Raw genomic sequence first — 17343 nt, 5'->3', positions numbered from 1 at the left:
ACATTTAGAGAGGACCCACAATGTGCTTGCTCAGCCCTCTGCTACCTGCCTGCTTATGTTGAACAGATTGCTCCCACACCCATAGCCAGGCCCATGCTGGCCTCAGGCAGGGTGGGTTCTCTGGCAAGAATCCTACCCTTCCCTGCTCTTCTGTTCCATCCTAGTAGCTCCTAGTGCCCTCCCATGTTGGGCAGGAAGCTTGAGAGTGGGGTCTGCAAACTTCAAAGGGACTCCAGTGGTTTGAAGGACAGCTGAATGGAAAACCTGGATGCAACATGTTACTCAGAAAATTGGAAACCCAAGAAAATTGGAAGGTCAGCGATCAGGTGGATAGGGTGCCCATGGCTTAGTGAGGAAAAAGCAATTATTTCCAATTCATTTTTATTGCTGCGCAAACTTTGAAAGGAAGGAAGGGTGGCCTGTAGGCATGGGCTGGTTAAGAACTAATCCAAAAGGAAAGTCTGCCATCTCCACTGAGCAAAGCACTAGTTATGGTCTGATGTTTATGGAGTTACGGATTATGGAATTTCACCACCCCACAGCCTTGTGCCCTGGGAATAATCACGACAAGGCTTCAAGCCTCAAATGAGACAGAATTTGGATTAGCGATCCACTAAGAACACTTCAGGCTGATGTTGATCCACCTGCAAGAGTCTAAATGGTTTTGAGAACAAAGGTTAGACGTGTCCAGCTTTTCCTGAACTCATTCCATCCCCTGGATTTCCCCACCTATTTTCAGCCTGGGCAAGCTAAAGATACCTCAGGCATGCAGCCAGTCCTTTCCAAGAAACAGCCTCAGCCCTGGTAGGTAGCAGGAGGATCAGCAATTCTATCAACTATTCAGGGAGAGGACAACCCCTGCATCACAGGTCAAGGTCACAATCTGCAGGTCAGGACTCACATCAAGCAGTGTGGAGAAATTTCTGACTGAGGAAGGGACTGGTGGGGCAGGGCTTCTTCATCTCCCCAGACATATTATGTCTGGCCAGAGGACAGGGAAGAGATGTGAGCTAGACAAGAATAGCTCAGTTAGCTAACCGAGTCAGACCAGTGGTGACCCCTTCGCCGTTGACCTTTCCCCTACTGAGCCTCACTATCTCCTCAAGGTCATTTGGGATCAGAAAGCTGAAAATAAGAAGTTCCAGTATCACCTCAGAAAGGCCTTTGCTTTATCTCCAGCAACTTAGTTTGCTGTTTTGCATCCTAAAGGGAAGGGAAGTTCCCCCCGGGGCACCCTAATGGGACACAGTGGGAAGACAGTGATCCAGCCCTAACTGCAGGACCTGAGAGGCTAAGGCCCAAGACTTTTAAGACCTTTTTAGGGTCCAAGGATTCCTCAGACACAGATCTGACAAACACAGGGAGAGGCTATGTCGCCACGACCTTTGGGTCTGAGACTGTTCCCCATTCTTAAACCCCTCCTACTCCCTGGATCCTCAGCTGTGAGATGGCTTCCCAAAACTTGGACTCCTGCCTCTCCCTGAATCTTCCCCATCCTGTGATTCCATTTCTCTTGGTACACAATGGTCAATGGGAAATATCCAATTCCTGTCTTTGACATTCTTTGTTACATTCAGGGCAGAATTGAAAGTACTGGAATAGGAGGGAGATTAGTTATACCTGTCTTTGCCTTACCAAAGAGGGTGGGGGTAATAAACTCACCCAAGTCAGGAACACAGATCTGGAGTATTTCCTATCTTGGGGAGAGAAGAGATGAAATCCCATTTGGACAGGGAAAGGAACCCTGGTACTCATCCTCCTGCTCTTGTATGGCGGAAGATGTAGCCATTCTGGAAAGAAGATTCCCTCATATAAGGAGATCAAGGCAACTCTTTCACTTCATTTTTCTGAGTCAGGGGAAGTAAGAGGAAGTGAAACAAAGATGGGCTTAGTGGGAGAAAGGGCAAATGCTGACCAGCCCTTTTCTCAGCCCTCTGCTTCCTGTCTCCAAGCCTCTCTCCTGGCCCCTAGACAATCTTTCCCGTCTGACCATACTTGGCTGCTCTTAGCCCCTCACCTCTCCCTTACTTGGCCTGGCTCCTGTTTTGAGACTTGTTTTTCACCCTGAGCCACCATTCCAACACCTGTCCAGAGATATCAGAGATGTCTACAAATTTCCCAGGAGCTGGCCTGGGCCAGGTCAGGAGGTATGACTTAGGGCCAGAAAGAGCTTATCACTCACTCATTCTTATTGTCTTTCATATTCTTTTCCTCTTGTTGATGCTCTCTCCGTGTCTTTTTTTCCATGTCTCTCTTTGCCTTGTGTCTTTAGCACTGTGGTGCCTAACTTGGGTTATTTATGGGTGATGTAGTGAGGAATATTTGGAGTTGCAGACAGTATATCTTCAAGTGTTTCAATTTAACTTTTAGGATCTGGTGGAGGAAGATAAAATTATTTTTATGCTACACCACACAAATGTACTGTGTGGTATAAATCAAAATTTGCCCTTTTTAAACATAAAATAGGTACTTCAACAGCATTTTTGGCTTCTGACAGGTGACTTTGGAGTGTTCCAGAAGCCCCAAGGGAAAATGGTTCATTCTCCCTAATCTTAGGGGTCCCTCAGAGGAAATATTTGAGAAGCTCTCCTTAGAGGAAACAACTTAAGACAAACCTAAACACCAGACAGGAGTCAGGCAGACATACAGGGGTGAAGCTGGGGAGTGTGATATAACAAGTAGTGATAGAAGTGAGCAAACGAGAGCCTGCCTGGTCCCTTCAGCTCTTGCGGGTGGACGCCATGAAGGAATGTGGGCTGCTTGTTACCAAATATAATTGCTTTTTAAGAGGAGCCAGAACAGTAGCTTTTGGTGAAATATGATTTTTTTAATCTTTACCACCCATTCAAATTTTTAGGAAGAAATTGTACTGGTTTCTAAACATCTGCAAGCTCATTGCACCAATGGCCCCCTGGTTTGTAGGCCCTGATCTCAACTAATATTTCCTCAATTTTCCAAAGCTGTATGAGACTCATCTGAGCTTTCAAGATCTCAAATTCTATTCCCAAAAGTTGAGGGCAGTGAGGTGCGTGAGGTTGCAAGTAAATTTGGAGCTCTCCTACAGGATAGCTTGAAGAGCTAGGACTGAAGAGAAGCCTCTGGGTACCACTGACGGGCTTCTTTCTCCAAGAAAAGCAAAGCAGGCTTTGGCCACAATCCTACCACCCTTTCCTTGATCTACAGAGATATGGAGCTAAAAACATCTTGGGGACTTGAACAGAAAGCAAGGTCTCCTTAGAATGGGAAGGTAAGACAGGCATGAAAAACTAGAAATGGAGTGAAATGGGAGAACAGGAGACAAAAGCAGGATTCACTGTGAATCTGGGTAGATGAAGGAGGAAGTCAGAATTTAGATATGTGAAGTGGAGAAGGAGGGTCTTTAGCCACAGAACCGTATAAGGGAAACATAATTCTCATGCCCCTGACCTCCACCTCCCCTCCCAACAACTGAAATCCTTCCTCTCTCCATCTGTCCAGAAAGTTAAAAATATCGAAGCTGGGCACCCAGCCCTGCCAGGACATTTCCAAGAACCCGTTTACCGACCCCTTGATTGACTTAGAGAGCTAATTAGCAGCTCCATCATACCAAAAAAGAATGAGAATGGACCTTGCTTGACATCCTAGGACTCAAGGCACATGAGAGCCACAATCCAGGACCCATGCTCTTTCTGCCTCCTCCTCCTCCCATCACTCCCATTGCTTGGAGATGACCAACCAACTGGGAGTCAGAAAAATCCCAGCCTTCAGAGCCGGTTCATTCTTTTCTCCTTACGGAACAAAGGGCCCAGGAAAGAATACAGCAGGGTCAAGCCAAGGGAAAGTTCAAGACAGGACAGAAATAGATGAAATAGGCTAAACTGGGCCTCAACAGAGGGCTCACCTCCACTGGGTTTGTGCCACTCAGTGTAGTCCACCTCAGGAAAAAACTCGATTACATTCAAATAAGGAGTCTGAGAGTTCTTCATCGTGTCACATTGTTTGCCCAGGACTCTCTGTTCCCCAGTTTATGACTTTAAATGGTGGGAAACTTTCTCCTGAAGTTGTCTACTAAAAAGTTAAGAAAGCTCAATTAATTTCCAGAAAGTGATAGGGTTAATCCAGAGGCCTATGAGGCTCTCTGGAATTGTGAGAGAGAAAACTCTAGGACTTACTGCGCTATACTGTGCAATGCTGGCAGTGTTCAGAGGGCCTGTCCTGGTCTGAAGATGGGAGTTCCAACCTCTCCCCTACCACGATTAACTCCAGGCTGAGTCTGCGGCCATACATAGACCTCTTCTCAGAATGTTTTGTTCCCTTAACACAGGAAGGGAATCAAGAGGAGTGAAGAGAGAATGGCCTTACTTCTGCTAGGTCACAAAGGAGGGACCATTTTGGAGACATGCCTGGAACTGAACTAATCAGGGTGGTGGAGGATATGCCTCCTCTTTATTTTAGATAACAAGCACTTGTTTGCCATTGTTCTAACACTTCACATTTATTTTTAAAACCCCATCAACAGTCTTCTGAGGTAGGTATTATTGTTGTCCCCCATTTCACAGATATCAAACGGTAGCTCCAGAAATCTTAAACAAGTTGTCCAAGCTTGAACGGCTTGTTAAATGGTGGAATTAGGATTGGGGTTCAGATAGTTTGACTCCACACTGTATTATTTCTCCTAAATGGTATAGGGAGGCTAATCTCTGAACTTTTTCTAGGCTGTAGACTCACCTGTTGGGCCAGGACCTACAGTCCTGGGTCTGCAGTCCCTTTGCAGGGTGGTTTTCAACTTAGGAAATGGAAGTGAATGAGGGTAAGAATAGAGAATGGGACAAAAATGTCTGCTCTTCTAGTACAGAACTGTTGAGGTCAGGGTGCTTAGGACAGGGGTTCCAGCCATTGGAGGGTCAGTAAAATATTTTCATTGTCTCCCTTATGAATTCCATCACCTAGACGTAGATAGTCCAAGGAAAATGCTAGGGAGGGTGGTCTATAGGCTGTTGAGGGAACTGAGCAAAGGACACTCCTTCACCCCACTCCATACCTTTCAGTTCCTGCGTGATTGTTTTTGTTGACCAGGTGTTCGGACAGATCTTTCCACGCTTTCCCTCCCAGAGGCTTGACCCAAATCACACCCTTGTGTTTTCAGTCTGCTCAGAGGTATCGAGGCAGCCAAGGACCCTGGCTGTGGAAGTACCTGCACTTTTTTGTTAATTTTACTTTTTCTAGTTTTCTCCCTTTAAATTGTTTTCTTGCTCTCTTCTCTCAGATCTTTGTATACCAGATTGGACCTAATGAATAAATGATACTAAGAACTGGATCTCCTCTAATGGCTGTACATGTAGGTTTTGGCTCTTTAAAAGTTAAAAAGCATGTGAGAAGAGCACGGGAAAGGTTGGCCCCAAATCTACCCAGTTGCAGTTAAAGGAGCCTATATACAGAAAATGTCCTGAGGTAAGGTAGAAGTTGTGTGTAAAAGACAAAAGGAAGTCTGAGTGGAGCCTTTGGTGGTCTAGGGGAAGGGTGAGTTTCCTCTGAGAGAATAGCTTCCTTCCTTCTCATATTTTGCTACACTGTTCAGTATTGTCATTTAATACTAGTCACACACAGAGCTAATTAAATTTAATTAAACAAAAATAAAAATTTAGTTCATCAGTCACACCACCACGTTTGAGCTCAATTGCCAGTGGCTACTGATTTAGTAAACATAGCAAACATTTCTATCATCACAGAAAGTTCTATTGGACAGTGCTGAATTTGAGGTATTTTGGTAACAAGAGGAGATGCATGTGCTGTGGCTGCTAAAGAATCAGATCTCTAGCAGAACTTAGGTGTAAGTTATCTACCCTCTCCCTGCTATCCTCTTCTCCTATCTTGTCACATTAGTCAGCCATTTACTCCAACAGGCAGGCTTTCTCTCTCTCTCTCTCTCTCTCTCTCTTGCCCTCTGGCCTGCTCTTGTCCTTGCTCCACCCCTCCAGTCCCTGGAAAACAAGCTGCGCAAAAAACTTTCCATCAACTTTGACCTAGTTTCCTGGTCAAATTCAGCGAAGGGAGGAGGAGCCACCAAACTCTCTTCATACAGGTAAGAAAAGGAGGCCGCAGAGGTAGTCTTAAAGGAGAGAGTCACCAGGACTACAGGAAGCTAGAGCCAGACACCTTGGGAAGGAGAAACTAAGAGCCAAGAGAGGAGAGCTCCTAAGATTGAAAGACAGATAAAGACTGAAGTGGGAAAGAATCTTTTCAATCTAACTTTCTCCTCAATTCACATTGATTTTATGAACTTCAGGAGTCTGAGATTTGGAATTACTGCGTGGAAGTCCACAGAAAAGTCAACCCCCAAATCCCCAGTTAAAGGCCTGGATTAACTGTCTGCAAAAGTTTAAATAAGCCAGAAACCAGAAAGTGCATTAACCTTCGAAGTCTCAGGGTTGCTCATCCTCATCACCCCTTTCAGAATAATAAAAATCATTTCAATTAGAGGGGGACTTGTGGTATCCATTTATTGTTCTCATCCTATAAAGAAGAAATAGGTACTGCAGAAGCCTATCCTAAGGGATGAGGGTGGGGTTAAATATTCAGCAAACATTTACTGAGTTACGATAATGTGGTTCTTTGATAGAAACTGCAATAGGAACAGAAGAGATTGTAGCTGCCTTCAACGAATACTCACACATCTAAATCCTTCAGTCCTAAATAATTATCATCTTATGTCTTACTGTATATAAACCAGGTTTAGCTGAGAAGAAACCCTAGGATGAAACCAAATTATAAAACAGGTAATCATAACCTTTCCTTTAAAACCCCCTCTCCAATCTTAGTTCTGTGTATCTCAAGTGCTCATTTTATTTTCAAAAGATCTTTTTAATTAACCTCTATACCCAAGAAGGGGCTCACGCACACAACCCTGAGATCAAGAGTCACATGCTCTCCTGACTGAACCACTCAGGTGCCCAAAGAGCTCATCTTTTAAAGACTCATGCACTCCAAAATTGAAGGTGTTTCCTCATGAGTATCTACAGTTGTGAAAAACTAGTCTATACCACCAGAATATCCCACCACAGTTCTTTAGTTAATTGGAATTAAAACTAAATGTAGCTCACATTCCTTCCCTTTTCATCCCAACCCCCACTCTGACTATAATCTTTAGGGCCCAATCACATAGGTAGTGTTTTCCCCACAAGATATCCAAAACCAGGAACAGTGAAGTACAGGCAAAGCTCCCTCAGGCGTACTTAGAAATAGCTTCAACACCATCTCACAGACAAGAAAACCATTTCTGTCATTAAAAAACTTTTATTTTTATTTTTTTGTTTTTTACAAAGAATACCCCCAACTGGGGTGAAAATATATCTGGTTAAGTACAAAATATAGTTTTTATCATACAAAAAGATAAACAGTTAAAAAAACAAAAAAAAAATGAAACCACCTTCAGCCCACATACTTTCTCAGTAAAGGATGGAGCTCAGTGCTCTGACACAGGACAGTGAACAAAGTGCTAAGGCTAAGGGTGACTGACCAAGCGCCAGGGGCTGCAGTGAGAGAGGACTGTTGATATCCCTGCCTCCTAAACACTGGGCAGAAAGGGAGCCCTGGGGGTTTTGGTGAAGACCTGCCCTCTTGTTTCTCATGGCAATGTCTGGAAGCTCTGATCACAGTATCAGGGGCATCTTGATCTAGAGTTCCTTCTCAAGTGTGGAGAAGTCACAGTGGCCAAGGCTGATAGCAGCAACCCTTCTCACAGAATTATTAGAGTGTCAGAATGACAGAATTCTGTACACTGGGACAAAGTCTCAAAAGTGAGGGATAACATGATATATATATTTTTTTGTCACTGTGCTTACCCCTAGAAACATAGTAGACCAGTTTTAGCTTACATTTGAGATCAGGGGGAACAAAAAAAAGAAACACCCAAAATTTGACAGGAACTAAAGTGCTAAGAATTATCACCTCAGAATCCATTCCAAGGAGTCACATAAGAAAAACACATTCTCCTGCATGAAAACATTTGCCAACAGGAGAACACAGTGCAATAGGCTCTAAAAATGGCTTTTAAGACCTTTGGTGGGGCATAGTTACAACTGCTTTAAGCCAGATAGAAGTACATTCTAAGCAAAGACAACCTTAGAGCCTTTTCTCTTTAATTCACCTGGGAATTTCTCTCCTAAGTTCAAACCAAATCAGCTCTGGAAGGTTTATGCTTTGTTTTTTCTCTCTATAAGTGTAAAAACAAAGGGCAACACCTATTTTAAAAACCTTCTTGTCCCAAATTTTTGGCCATGATATTTTCCTTTTTGTTTTCCTCGTTTGCTAAATTGGCTCTGCTCCACATAACACAAAAGTTCAAGATACATAATCCTCTCCAAAAAACCTGGGGAAGACCATGTCAGGAGGCCATTTCTGCCCCTTCTTCAAAAACTACTAAAATGCCTCAGTTTTTAAGAGCTGAGAAAACGGGATGGGCCTGAGTTTTTCTAGTGTGTTTTTAAACCCATCCAGCAAACACTCCCATATCACAACATCTCACTGCCTGAGTACGTGTGCGCACCATTTAAGGCCCAGGAGATTGCCTGCTGATCACCTCCTACATTGTGGAATCAGAGGCTGGGGTGGACCCATATTCCACTGTAGAGACTCTTGAGTCTCTGAAAAATTAAGAGTCCAGGAAGAGAGGTGAAAGAAACAAGTTAAGTACAGCTGCTTCTTTTCTTCCACATGTTCACTGCACATTGTTGTTGAGGATGCAGGGATCCACCTGGGGGAGGCAGGGCGAGAAGAAAAAGAAACGACCAGTTTAGTTTGGGTAAGAACGAAAAGAACCACCCAGTTTAGCAATCTCTCCCACTCAACTTCCTATAGAAGGCTTAGGACAAACGCAGCGGTAAAATGACAATTCTCACCTCAGTATAAGTAGGTGGTGGCATGAACTTGAACTCGGGAGCATACATAAAAATAGGGCTGTCTTGGGAACCATCTGTGTCATCTAGCAGAGGAGTGGTGGGGCTCTCCAATCGGTGATCTTCAGGAATGATATCCATATAGCAAGGAGGAGCTGGAAAAAACATAGGCATAAGAAATCTGCCCATGAAATACCTGACCATCACAATTTCACAAACCCAAGCAGGCCAAAGAAGAAAAGACATTAGGTCTGGCTCACCTTCTGGAGTATCAGGGATGTTGAGATCTACCCAACTCATTTCAGAGCTGGTCCGACTGGCCATGCTGGATGTCCGGCTGCTCAGACCTGACCTGCTACCAATTACGAGGGGCAGATCAAGGATGACCTTCTTGGAGCCAGGGACACTAACATAGATCTACAAAGGAAAATGGTAGTTCATTAGACTAGAACTCAGGAGAAACCACTGCTATTTTGAAAGATGAACAATTTCTCTGACTCCACTCACTCACCAGTAAGGAGTATTCAACTCGAAGGATGTTGCAGCCCAGGATAGAAGGCCTGATCTTCTGCACACGAAGACTCTTGCCACGCCATGATGCACAGGTTCCTGAGATGATATGATTGCCTCTGACTGATGACAACTTCTGTGTCAGCACCTTGGTTTGGCCATTTGCAAGGTAAGTGTGGCGGGCTACTATGGCAGCTTTGGGAACCACGATTCGGGAAGATGTATTCTCGAAGTCAGCATGAATAGAAATCTCATCACCTAATAATGAGAAAGATGAAAACTTATTAGCTGATGCTTAGTACAATTAATGGCTTTTATTCCATTCTCTATCCCCTGATCTCATTCCCAAAACCACAGTTTCAGTTTCATTAGTCTACCATTTTAAATTCAAGGTTTTTACCTTCACAGAATCCTTTTCTGTCAATTCGGGCAGAGACAGACACTTGTCCATCCGGAATGAACATGCAGGAAACTTTCTTCTCCTTTTTAGCAGACACAGGGGCCTATATTCAAGAGGAGTAAAATAAGGCCTTTTGAGAATTTCTAGAGATCCTTCTCTGCTTTTTCCTTTCCACTCCTTACTGAGAATAGGCAACTTTCTCTCCCATCCCTGAGGTGTTTCAATCTGATGCCCAAGACTCTTGACTTATCATCCCTAAAACCTAAAGAAGAGAATTTTGAAATGAATCTCACCATTAAATCAGGAGTATTGACATCTACTAAATCCATCACTTCGAAGATTTTCTTTGTCTCTTGAGTTGGCTGGCTGGGGCGATCAAGAAAAGCCTTCACCCAGTAGTTTACACACCCATATTTTCCTTTGAAGGATGTTCCCAAAGGCCTGTGTCAAGAAAAAAGAAGCATAATCCAAAAGTCCTCTCCACCAAGAGTAAATGATCAAAGATGGGGACAATTTTTAGGCATTAAAAAAGTCCAAAGATGTATTTAGCAGACACCTACCCCTGAGGAAGCTCAAAGCCGAACTTGTACTCGTATTTGTTTCCAGGTCTCATGATCACCATCTCATTCTCACCTAAGAGTAAGAAAAAAAGAGTAGCCCATCAGGTTTCCTGTTACACTTAAAATGCATCTGTGTGATAAGGAATTCTTGGGCAGCATGCACGCCTATTGTAGCTCCCCTATTTTCACCCCTTATATTCTTAAAAGGAAAGATTCTGATGCATTGTGTTGGACAAAAAGTTACAAAGCCCTGCAATGATGAAAGGCTCAACCAGGACAGAGAAGCTACCATCCCCTCAAACAGAAAACAAGAATTAACTTCTTTTCAGGAAACCTTTTAACAGCTTAAGGTAACAAACATCCCTCAGGATCACCTTCAGAACACAACACTAAGAAATTCTAGAAACCACCCCTTTTGAGGACAGAATCTGCAAGTTAAAACTAAAAAAGGAAGCAACACGAAATTCAAGCTGCTCAACCTGAGCAACTTCGAATATTTAGCATAAGCTCCAATCATTCGTTTCAACTACCCTCTGGAATGTACTTTCAGCCGGCCACTCACCTGTTGGCTGGTCTTCCAGGAGGAGGGTGTCTTCGTAGCGCAGGTACTCAGAAGTCTGCTTGCACTGCTGGGATCCCTGCATCCACAGGACTTTGGCGACTCCGCATGCCAGGATCCTGACAGCTTTAACTCGAGTGACTTCGCACACCTCCACTATCACCCTGCCAGCCACTTTCTCCCCACTGCCGTACACCTTTTCAGGGTCGTTAAAGACCACCTCAAAAGATTTGATCTTCTTGAACATCACCATGATTGGGCTGGATTGCCTTAACAATTATAAACAGGGGAGGGAAAAAATCCGAAATTTCCAAATCCACAAACCCCTCTGGAATAAATTATTTCACTCTTCAACTCTCCCCTAAGCTTTCAAAAAGATGTCAGAAAAACGTAAGCTGTAGATTATGCCAAGGGAGCCCCAGGGAAAAAAAAAAAAAATCAACTTTCCTTTCTATCCTCCAAACAGCTGGAAGATCGCTCTGGATCTTGGCGAAGCAGTTCACCCGTCTGGGTCAGAGAAGAAAAAAGGCTACTTGCAAGTAGGAGCCGGAAACTGCTTTATATAGTAGCGCAGGCGAGCAGGGCCACGCGAGCGCGGGTCCGGAGGCTCGTGCTGCCCTCGTGCACAGCCCCCCCATTGGCTGCCCGGTCCTTGTTTACCAGGAGCCCAACCAATCAGCGAGGTCGCAGCGGCGCGTGGACACGGTGTGCTCCTGGCGGGGAAAATGGTTGTTGTGCACCACCGCGTCGCAGGGAGGAGGGGGCCAAGGGGCTGCGCAGCGGCTTCCCTCCGGCCCGAAGGAAGCGGGGGGCCTCGCCGACCCTAAGGTTTATCGCGGGTTAGTGGCGTCGGAGGGCGGGTGCAGATGCTTCTGGACTGGGAGCAGGGTTTGAGGCAAAAAGAAAATGTGCTTAGGTGGGTATTTCGCGCCTAGCCTTAGCCAGCGCAATTAATTTAGAGGCGACCGTTTATTGCCGGCTTGCAAGTCGCAAGTCCTGTGAAAAATAATCCCATAACTCCAAGAATACTTCAGAATTGGGGCGGAGGCCAGGGAGCTCTGGCGTTACTGTTCAGGAGGATCCCTTTTGTCCTTCTGCCCCGCGTCTTTGTCCAACCCCCAAACTACTGTGAAAGAAAGAACTTGTGACAGATTGTAAACCTCTCTTCAGTCCTCAGTGGACAGTGAGTATGGGGGGGGGGGGGCGTGCTGTTCAGCCTTCTCTCCCCCTTTCTAGTCCGTCAGAGCTCGGGGCCGCGCGCCTGTGCTGTTCTCACCGCCTGTACCCTCTATTCTGTTTTCTCTGTTCTCTGGAACGGAAATAGGGCGTGTTCATATCCTGTTGCTTATCCACTCATCTCTTCAGTTTCTACCTGCAAAGTTGGGGAACACTTTGTTATGTTCCCCCAGTTACCTATTACTCTTCAGTAAGGTGTGTACTTTGAGCTCTATTCTCTCTCTCCCTCCCTCCGTGCTTCTTCAGGAAAGGAAAGAAAAGGAGAAGAGATGCTTCACTCTTTCCATTTTGCTTCTGAGTTGTTTGTGTTCTTTCTCATCCTCATCACCTCTGCGACCCACTAAATCAAAGGCACATCCCTAAATCTGTTACCCATACTCCTCACAGCCTAGTTAAAAGTTCTCTTGTTTATAACCAATATGTCAGTGGAGAGATGGCTGTATTCCTTTTTGAAGGAAGAGCTTCCCTATCTTTTAAAAGTGTTTTTCTAAGCCCTTTAGAAATCCCGGTGAAGAAAGAAGACAGAAGGGTCACTAGGACACTATAAGTTTAAGCTAAAAGATACCCTGACTTCTCACTCTGCTGTTATTTGGCCGTGAGGATTTCCCCCAACCTAGCCATAAGATACCTTAAGGAGCTATCTCATGATAAATTATTCATAAATGCAATAAGAAAAACTTGCAGAGATACAGAGATTTCCACCCCCGCCCTGCACCTTGTCTTTGAATCCTGGGCCTCTCCTGTTTCTGTGTTGAGGTATCAGGAGATTTTCATCCCTATCTCTCTCTCTCTCTCTCTTTTTTTTTTTTTTTTTTGTGCTGGAAAGAGGAAGACAGTGTTTCCAGGATTGAGATGAGGAAGTATATAAGAAGCATTAAGATATACAGCAATCTTATTCTCAGCAAAAAGGCGGCTATCCATTGCTATTAAGAATCCTTCTTCCTTCCTCATACACCATAACTGAGTTGACACCCTAAGGCTAACAAGTTAGAACTCAGCCCCACTATTAAGCAAGCTTAAGACTCAGACATCAAAACTCTGTTGGAAAACACACCCACTATCAACCCCCAGGAACAAAAAGGGGAACGTGTTGATCCTTAGGGTGTGTGAGTTTGAGGTGGCACCCTGTTTTAGAAACCTAGTCAACAAGGCTTGAGTTGTTTTTTAGTGGGTCAGCAATATTGATTGAATTATCAGGAGCAGGCAGGGTAGGACTCTCGCCAAAGTAATTTTAAAAATTCAGAACTGTGGCTTTGGGGAGAACTTCCTTTTTTTTTTTTCTTCTTTTTTTTTTGAGATTTTATTTATTTGAGAGAGCAAGGGAGAGAAAGAGCATGAGTAGAGAGGAGAGAGGGGGGGAGCAGCAGATGCCCCACTGATCAGGGAGCCTGATGCAGGAATCAATCCTAGGACCCTAGGATCATGACCTGAGCCGCAGGCAGACTGAGCCACCCAGGCACTCCGAGAACTTTCATTTTGATGGGTATGAAAGTGGACATGAATACAAAACAGCAAAATGTTTACAAAGAAATAGATGAATCCGGGGTGCCTGGCTGGCTGCATTGGTGGAGCACGCAAATCTTTACCTCTGGGTTGTTAAGTTCGAGCCCCACATTGGGTTTAGAGATTACATTAAAAAAAAAAAAAAAAGATATGAGTCAATATTGTTAAACAGTGTGTGATATGTAGCTACATAATTTTTGAGAGGAAAGAAGGAGAGGTGAATAGAAATAGATCAGGGTGGTAGTGATTCTGGACATCTTAGAGAAAAAGAGATGCTGATATTTGTTTATTTGGGCACATATATGAAGGGCCAAATTTTTTGAGCTTTTTAAAATCAAGCAATTCTCTCTTGCAATAAATTCCTCTCTGGCTCAGGGTTTTTTTCTTTCCCATTTTGCAGAACTCAGTACAGACCACTTGTTTGCTCTGTGCTATGTCTGGATTCCCTTAAATGCCAAAAAACTATTTAGCTTTGGCAGTAAGCAGCTGCTTACCAGGCCCCTGGCCAAGGCATGTTCTGAAATGAAGCCCTCTTGGACAGAGTTGTTTACGACCTTTCACCTTATAACCTGGTATTGACATAAAAATTTGCTCCCTGATTCTTCTTTTTCGGTTCCTGAATCAAAGGAAGAAAAAATCGTGTAAGTTCCTGTCCTGAGAACAGGGTACAAACACTTGCAGAATGCCGGGGCTGGGGGTGGGAGGGGTCCAGGAGGGACAGCCTAGCCAGGTTAAGTCAAGGAGTTTTCAAGCGAGATCGTCTTTACCTGTGCCTTCCCCACCCTCTTCAATCTCTGCGCCAATAAAAATCAAAAGGTGATAGTTCGTTTTACTGGAGTTGGTTAAGTAAAGCCAAAGCTTTCAGGGAGAGAAATGCCCTCACTACTCTGTTACCAGTCAGAGTTAGAGCTGGTTGTGTTTCTTTCCTTAGCTTCTGGTCTGATAAGCAAATTAACCCCTTTGTCACCTCCACCCTGTGAACTTCCCTTTACTCTAACCTATCAGCCTTTCCCATTTTCCCCGTAGACAATGTTAGTTTAGAGGCAACTAAAAGTAGAAAGAAGTATGGAATTCCAGACTGCTCAACTGTTGTGTATGCCTCTGAGTCATTAATAATATTCAAAGTGACTTTTTTTTCATTTATTGAGCACCTATAATGGACCAAGTCCTTAATATAATTATTTCAATAACATTTTATTTATAAATGAATCTGTCATCTGTATGTTCCAGAAAGGATTTAAGGTAGATTATTTCATTGAATTCTCACAATAACCCTGTGACTCAGGGTTGATTAAGTCAGACTCAGAGGATTAAGTAATTTGCCTGAGGTCATAGATTTTGTTAATAGAGCAAGATCTTGAACCCAGGTTTGTCTGGACTGAAGTATGAAGTCTTTCTAATGTGTTGTCCTGTCTCTCATAACACATTGTATCTTATTTGATCCTTGCTATAAAGGATAAGGATTCAGGGCAAGACTCACAAAATTTTAGAGTCAAAGCAGACTCTACCAGTCTTCAAACGACAACCACCACCACCCCACAAAAGACAGACAGACACACACACACACACACACACACACACCCCTAGGACATACAGCTGGTAACCGGTGGGGCCATTCTCCAAATCCAGGATCCTTAACACTTAATATAAAGCTCTTGTCTCTAGGATGCTTTGCAAGCGTTCTTGTTTTTTAAATTTAGGTTTAATTATTAAAAACACCTTATCTGGAAGCCCACACTTCGTGTTTATTGGAGTCTGTTTTTCTATCATGTGGAGGAAAGAATGGACATCTAGGAGTTGCCCAACTTCAGGGAGAGATGGGGAGAGAAGGTAAATTCATTTGTTCAGAACTACTGTAGACTCATTTAGATACTTCTTAAAATTGCCTTATTATATAAGAAATGTAGTTCCCTTCTCATGCTATTACTCCTCTGTTTTCTTTCCTGTACTATTATATTTCTTAAGAGAATAACTTATACAGGCTTTCTGCATTGACTAAATTTGTCTCTTTGTAGTCTGGCTTCTGCCACCACTGAAATGGTTTTCTTCAAGGTTTCCAGAGGAAACCAGAATGCTTTTTTGGCCTTATTCCCTTTGGCTTCTATATAGTTTGAAATTGACATCTTTTTAAAATGTAGACATTCATCTTGAGTTTTGGACTTTCTCCTTTTCTGGCAATTTTTTATTTCTCTGCTCCCAAAAGCTTTTCTCGAGGACTTGTCCTTGGCCCTCTCCCTTTCTTCCTTTAAGCTTTGCTCTTCAGTTTGCCCATCTGTACATCACTTATGTAAAATTTTTACTATATCTTTAGCCTGTTTCCAAAGCTTCAGCTAGCATAGCAAATTCAACTTGTCCAGTATAGAATTCATAATCTTCCCCCTGTGTTCAAACTCAGTTCTTCCCTTTGTTTCTTTTAATGGAACCATTATACATCCCCTAATTATCAAGGCTTAAAATCCAGGAACTGCTTTTGATTCCATCCTATCTATATGACATTCCCCACATTCAATCAATTGCCAAATGCTGTGGAGGCCATCTTTCTAGGGTTTCTAGAATTTACTTCTTATTTATTATTCCACTGCCAGCACTCTGATTCATGTCCTTGTTACTTTTGCCTAGATTATTTTAATACCTGTAACTGACCTTTCTGCTATAATCAATAGACCATAATCAGATTAATCTAACAAAATTGAACTCCTCTCTGTTCCTGTGATGCTCCAAAACCCATTGATTACTAAATCAAATCCAAATGTTTCAACCTAGCCTTTAAAGTCTTCACAAATTGGCCTTAACCAAACTTTCCAGTCCCATTTGCCTCTGCTTCCTCATCTATGTACCCTATACCTCAGCCAAACCTGAGTACTCAGTGTTCCCCAAATACATCCTTCTCTGCCTTTATGTCTTTGGTTATGCTTTTCTCTTTACCTGGAATGCCTAACCTTCCTCCCCCATCTCTGCATTTTGAAATCCTACCCACTCTTTTGTTGACAGCCAAATGACTTTCCTCTATGAAACCTTTCTTGATTCCCAGGCCTCTCATCTTTCACCTTGCCATCAAGTAGAATTTCACTCTTTTAAATGCTCCGTGACACAAATGTTACTTATATTTCTTATATTTCTTCTTTTCTCTCCTGGACAATGAATTCCTAGAGAGTCTTTTTTTTTTTTTTTTTTAATCTTTGTATTCTTTATAGCATCTTGCAGAGTACATTTCATAGGTTAAATATATTATTAAATATAAATTGAATTGGTAGGTTGGGGTGTGTCTATAGAATAGAATGTGCCACTAATCAGAACCTAGTATTGTTTCTTACCAGTATAAGACTTTAAATTTCAACCTCACTTCCTTCTGCTGTACTAGAACATATGCAACCAGTCCTTTCCTCAAAGCCTATGGCCCAGTAGTGTATCAGAGCAAGGGTGGTAAGTCAGTGAGAGGCGATGATTTGTTTTTCTGAGGGGAAAATTGGACTATGTTGATATTTATAAACATGAGAGATTTGGGACATTGTGTGCTTAGCCCAACTTCCTCTTTTCTGAGAATTTTTTTCTTACACAATTCAGTAATCCATTTGCTCAGCCCTGCCACCTAGTGGGTGGACTAATGTATTGTCAAGATCCTTAGTCCAATAATTGTCTCAAATGCATCGAAGATTTTCTGAGACCTGAAACCCTGAATGACAAAGATGATTCTTTGATTGT

At 43.2% G+C, this 17343-nt stretch overlaps 1 protein-coding gene and 1 long non-coding RNA gene across 2 annotated transcripts; one reads left to right on the top strand and one right to left on the bottom strand.

Moving 5' to 3' along the window:
• The first annotated feature begins 1307 nt into the window (after positions 1-1307).
• Positions 1308-6301, top strand: LOC116861518. The gene is made up of 3 exons (XR_004381503.1): positions 1308-2147; positions 5246-5317; positions 6266-6301. It is a non-coding gene; the product is annotated as an uncharacterized LOC116861518 (long non-coding RNA).
• A 951-nt stretch (positions 6302-7252) lies between these two features.
• TXNIP (thioredoxin interacting protein) lies at positions 7253-11418 on the bottom strand. Its single transcript, XM_032848142.1, has 8 exons — positions 10906-11418; positions 10344-10416; positions 10077-10224; positions 9784-9886; positions 9385-9641; positions 9134-9290; positions 8877-9028; positions 7253-8731 (listed from the first exon to the last, which is right to left on the bottom strand). The coding sequence occupies exons 1-8, from the start codon at positions 11153-11155 to the stop codon at positions 8696-8698; spliced, it is 1176 nt and encodes a 391-aa protein (XP_032704033.1). The 5' UTR covers positions 11156-11418; the 3' UTR covers positions 7253-8695.
• Between the last annotated feature and the right edge of the window lie 5925 nt (positions 11419-17343).

The sequence above is a fragment of the Lontra canadensis genome, unplaced genomic scaffold (assembly GCF_010015895.1).
Source record: "Lontra canadensis isolate GAN:19392208 unplaced genomic scaffold, GSC_riverotter_1.0 scaffold200, whole genome shotgun sequence".
In the NCBI taxonomy this organism is placed as follows: domain Eukaryota; kingdom Metazoa; phylum Chordata; class Mammalia; order Carnivora; family Mustelidae; genus Lontra; species Lontra canadensis.
This window is presented reverse-complemented; position numbering and strand designations above follow the sequence as displayed.

Bases quoted from the DNA above. Each gene is read 5' to 3' on its own strand.
- TXNIP (XM_032848142.1), bottom strand. From the start codon at position 11,155: ATGGTGATGTTCAAGAAGATCAAATCTTTTGAGGTGGTCTTTAACGAC. The intron at 9,887-10,076 runs GTGAGATTCATT...TCTTGAATATAG, and splicing joins TCAATACTCCTGATTTAATG to GCCCCTGTGTCTGCTAAAAA. The intron at 9,291-9,384 runs GTGAGTGAGTGG...TTTCCTTTGTAG, and splicing joins GAGTTGAATACTCCTTACTG to ATCTATGTTAGTGTCCCTGG.